The sequence below is a fragment of the Ranitomeya variabilis genome, chromosome 2 (assembly GCF_051348905.1).
Source record: "Ranitomeya variabilis isolate aRanVar5 chromosome 2, aRanVar5.hap1, whole genome shotgun sequence".
NCBI classification, from domain to species: Eukaryota; Metazoa; Chordata; class Amphibia; order Anura; family Dendrobatidae; genus Ranitomeya; species Ranitomeya variabilis.
The window spans coordinates 791,300,485-791,305,339 of NC_135233.1; the positions used below are offsets into that span (position 1 = coordinate 791,300,485).

A 4,855-nucleotide genomic window follows, 5' to 3' on the forward strand; every position below is an offset into this window, starting at 1 on the left:
TTTTTTTTTTTTTTTATAAAGTTTCCTAGCTACGGGTGAATCTATGACTTCGCTCCATTATCAGTTCAGGCTGGGCATTTCAACTATCTCTGGAATAGTGAAGGACACATGTCGGGCTGTTTGGACCACTTTGCAACCAGAGTATATCCCCCAACCATCCACGGAAATCTGGTTGCGAAGTGCTGAAGAGTTTCAGCAAATTTGCAATTTCCCTAATTGTGTGGGTGCAGTTGACGGGAAACACATAAGGATTGCGAAACCGGCAGGAACAGGATCGGAGTATTATAATTATAAGAAGTATTTCTCCATCGTCCTTATGGCTATTGCAGACGCCAACTGCAGGTTCCTTGCCGTGGACATTGGAGCGTATGGACGGTCCAACGATTCGCAAGTGTTTAAAAACTCTCCGATGGGTCGTTGCCTTTATGGAGAGAGCTACGATTTCCCGCCAGCCAGACCACTGCCAGGAACAAATGACCCAGCCCTGGAATATGTCTTTGTAGGTGATGAAGCCTTTCAACTGTCGCTGCACCTACTGAAACCGTACAGTAGCCGGAACTTAAACCATACCAAGCGGGTCTTTAATTACCGGCTTACTAGAGCACGAAGAGTAGTGGAGTGTTCCTTTGGCATATTGACGGCGAAGTGGCGAGTTCTGCTGACGGCTATCAAGCTGAAAACAACAACTATAGACGAGGTAGTTAAAGCCTGTGTGGTGCTCCACAACTTTGTCCTGTCAAAGGAGCCCGTTTCTTTGGATGATGAAGAGTTGGAGACCACCTTGTGGGACTACCGCAGCAGCTCGGTTCGCTCTACAAGTTCAGTTACAAGGATGAGGGACCAGTTTGCCGATTATTTTGTCTCACCTGTCGGGCGGATCCCGTGGCAAGACATGATTGTGTAACCTGTTTCCCATGTGTAACCTGTTTCCCATGTGTTTTGGTTATGTAAAAAAAGTGTTTCTGCCCCCCCCCAAAAAAAAAAGGCCCAAAAGCGTGGTTTTCTTGCTAGTAAAACCATTATGTTATACCCTTTACATGTCTGGTGTTTGTTTTTATTAAACCTTTTTTTATTATATTACCTTAATAAATCCACACACACACAAAGAGTAGAATTGTAATCCGAATTTTATTTTAACTCTTTTTTTTTTTTTTTTTTTTTGTTTTGCAAAAAAAATATATATATATTTTCCAACATTTTTATAGAAAAATTAGAACATTTTTTAGAATCTTATTTACACACTTTACAAATTTTCAAAGTGTTGGGTGGAGATATGAGAGGAGGATGTGCCGGAAGGTTGGACCACGTCGATAGGTGGGGAAACCCTACTTGTTTGGGGTGCAGTGGAAGTGGGGGTTAAACCAAGAGGCTGACCAGAGGGGGGTGGTGTTGGGGTAGGTGGAAGAGAAAAGTTCAGTAAGGAAAACATTGGGGAAGTAATTTGGTCTAGGGGCCGGGATTGTTGTGGGGACTGGGTCGGGTATTGTGACTGGGTAGGGTAGTGGGAGTGGCGTGGGGTTTGGTAATGGTGCTGGTGTGGGGATTGGAGCTGGGTTTGGTAATGCTGCTGGTGTGGGTATTGGGGCTGGGTTTGGTAATGGGGGGTATGGTGTGGAAATGGGGCCTGGTGTGGAATTGGAGTGGAGGTGCGGTGAGGTGTGTGGGTCGATTCATTAATGGCCTGCAGTGCAGCATTATGGCAGGTATTCATTACCCGCATCTGTTGCTCAAAAGAAAGCTTCTCCATGCTCATGAGCATGGATTGGAAAAAAAGGTTGGCCGGATCGGGACTTACAGCTGAATGCAGCCTATCCAAGCGACTGCTGGTTTCCTGGCTTGTTTCACTGATGCGTGATTGCACCATGTTGAAACCAGCAGTCACTTGCTCTCCCAAAATTTTGAAAGAGCCTTGGAAGGATGCATTCAGGTGTAAGAACTCAGGAGCATAGCTCCTTTCCTGACCCCTCTGGCGCTGCCGCCACGAACCTAATGGTGGTGTCGAGGTGGCAGGATCAGAGGGGTGGGGTAAAGGGAACGCTAACTGTTCAGCATCAGATGCGAGCAATGAAGCCTGCAATAATGCTCCACTGCTTGGGGCGGATGAAGTGGAGGGGACAGAGGGGTCAGAGGAGAGGACAGAGGGGTCAGAGGAGGGGACAGAGGTGTGGGGCCTACCGACGTGGCCCTCAGTGGCGGACTCAGGAGGGATCGCTCCAGAGGGCGCAGAGGAAGATGCAGGCGCCCGGTGGCTGGAGAAGGTGCTGTGAAAGAAAAAACAAATGAAATTAATACATTGGAATGAAAAAGCCCTGACTGAAAGCAAACTAAGTAGACAGGTTAACATGGTTATTAGTGGGCTGTAGAATACTTACACTCTGCTTAGCATTGTTCGCCTCAGGAAGGAGAGGGCCTGGCCATATTTATATTTGCTCCTCTTCCTTCCTGCAGAGCCACTCGGGGCCTTCATCTCATCATTGAATTCCCTCTTAAAGCGATCCCTCAGTGACCGCCACCGCTTCCTAATCTTTCCAACTGTGAAGACAAGAATCAAAAGAAAAAACCAAAAATTGGTAAATGCAATACATTACAGTCAGCTCAAAACATCACTGGAAAGTGAATACTTACCTAGTTTGCTCTGCTGCTGAGGATGAAGGCTCTCCCGCCTTGGAAACAGGTTGCGACACACTTCGTCCCAGAGCCGACGGGTGACACCGGTATCAGCATGCCTGCGGTCAGCCATGTTCCACAGCGGCTCCCGCTCGCGAACCTCCTCGATGAGACAATCGATGTCAATGTCATCATCATCATCCTCCTCTTCTGCGGGAGCACGCTGTGAAGCCTGTGTCAAAAAAAAAAAAAAAAAGGAAAACAAACAAATTAGTACACTGAAATACTAAAGTACCAATAGAATCCCCCTCCCCCCCAAAAAAAAAACTCACTGATGGCCGACCGTGGCGACGAGTCCGCCGACTCTGGGACTGTCTGGGAGAGCCTTCAGCGGCAGCAGCAGGAGCAGCAGCAGCAGCCTGAAATGAAGGAAACAAATTCTCAGTTAAGGTAGGCAGGTGTTTAGTAATCTGTTTTGTGTATGGTGCAGTGTGATGTGCGAAGCAACTGTTTCACCACTACTTACACTTGGTTCCTCCTCCACTTGCATCTCTCCACCCGTCTCGCCCCCTTCTGACAGCTCCTCATCTGATTCAGCTTCCTGTTGAAACATAATGTATGCATGTAGTTATCCATAAAAATTTAATTTAAAGAAATTTAAAAAAAAAAAAAAAAATTGTGTTAACTTACCGATACACGCTGTTGCTGTGGAGGAGGGCTGTCAGAAGAGGACATCGTTTTGTGGTCCTGGTGGGCAGCGGCTGTGTCCTGGTGGGCAGTGGCTGTGTCCTGGTGGGCAGCGGCTGTGTCCTGGTGGGCAGCGGCTGTGTCCTGGTGGGCAGCGGCTGTGTCCTGGTGGTTCTGTAAGTTAAAGACACACTTGCAATCTGCTCGACACATTGAAGTAGCAGATTGGGGTCTTCAAAACTTACTTCTAGCTCTTTAGCTGTGGTCCTGGTGGGCAGCGGCTGTGTCCTGGTGGGCAGTGGCTGTGTCCTGGTGGGCAGCGGCTGTGTCCTGGTGGGCAGCGGCTGTGTCCTGGTGGTTCTGTAAGTTAAAGACACACTTGCAATCTGCTCGACACATTGAAGTAGCAGATTGGGGTCTTCAAAACTTACTTCTAGCTCTTTAGCTGTGGTCCTGGTGGGCAGCGGCTGTGTCCTGGTGGGCAGTGGCTGTGTCCTGGTGGGCAGCGGCTGTGTCCTGGTGGGCAGCGGCTGTGTCCTGGTGGTTCTGTAAGTTAAAGACACACTTGCAATCTGCTCGACACATTGAAGTAGCAGATTGGGGTCTTCAAAACTTACTTCTAGCTCTTTAGCTGTGGTCCTGGTGGGCAGCGGCTGTGTCCTGGTGGGCAGTGGCTGTGTCCTGGTGGGCAGCGGCTGTGTCCTGGTGGGCAGCGGCTGTGTCCTGGTGGTTCTGTAAGTTAAAGACACACTTGCAATCTGCTCGACACATTGAAGTAGCAGATTGGGGTCTTCAAAACTTACTTCTAGCTCTTTAGCTGTGGTCCTGGTGGGCAGCGGCTGTGTCCTGGTGGGCAGTGGCTGTGTCCTGGTGGGCAGCGGCTGTGTCCTGGTGGGCAGCGGCTGTGTCCTGGTGGTTCTGTAAGTTAAAGACACACTTGCAATCTGCTCGACACATTGAAGTAGCAGATTGGGGTCTTCAAAACTTACTTCTAGCTCTTTAGCTGTGGTCCTGGTGGGCAGTGGCTGTGTCCTGGTGGGCAGTGGCTGTGTCCTGGTGGGCAGCGGCTGTGTCCTGGTGGGCAGCGGCTGTGTCCTGGTGGTTCTGTAAGTTAAAGACACACTTGCAATCTGCTCGACACATTGAAGTAGCAGATTGGGGTCTTCAAAACTTACTTCTAGCTCTTTAGCTGTGGTCCTGGTGGGCAGCGGCTGTGTCCTGGTGGGCAGTGGCTGTGTCCTGGTGGGCAGCGGCTGTGTCCTGGTGGGCAGCGGCTGTGTCCTGGTGGTTCTGTAAGTTAAAGACACACTTGCAATCTGCTCGACACATTGAAGTAGCAGATTGGGGTCTTCAAAACTTACTTCTAGCTCTTTAGCTGTGGTCCTGGTGGGCAGCGGCTGTGTCCTGGTGGGCAGCGGCTGCGGTCCTGGTTTATCTGTTATATGTATAATGGATCTATAGTTAGACCACCCCCTGAACTAGGTAATGTTCAATGATAAACACCCTACTAAAATGATGTCAGAAATGTTCATACAGGTGAACACCAAAACCCCCCCAAAAA

General features: G+C 49.2%; 1 protein-coding gene across 1 annotated transcript; it reads right to left on the minus strand.

Moving 5' to 3' along the window:
* Positions 1-551: 551 nt before the first annotated feature.
* LOC143807863 (uncharacterized) lies at positions 552-4,175 on the minus strand. Its single transcript, XM_077289851.1, has 6 exons — positions 3,298-4,175; positions 3,134-3,208; positions 2,940-3,026; positions 2,626-2,839; positions 2,373-2,532; positions 552-2,261 (listed from the first exon to the last, which is right to left on the minus strand). Exons 1-6 carry the CDS (start codon positions 3,505-3,507, stop codon positions 1,244-1,246), a joined length of 1,764 nt encoding a protein of 587 aa, XP_077145966.1. The 5' UTR covers positions 3,508-4,175; the 3' UTR covers positions 552-1,243.
* Positions 4,176-4,855: the final 680 nt, after the last annotated feature.

Coding starts and splice junctions, on each gene's coding strand:
- LOC143807863 (XM_077289851.1), bottom strand. CDS start 3,507: ATGTGTCGAGCAGATTGCAAGTGTGTCTTTAACTTACAGAACCACCAG. Junction 3,209..3,297: donor CACAGCAACAGCGTGTATCG/GTAAGTTAACAC, acceptor ATGTTTCAACAG/GAAGCTGAATCAGATGAGGA. Junction 3,027..3,133: donor AAGTGGAGGAGGAACCAAGT/GTAAGTAGTGGT, acceptor CCTTCATTTCAG/GCTGCTGCTGCTGCTCCTGC.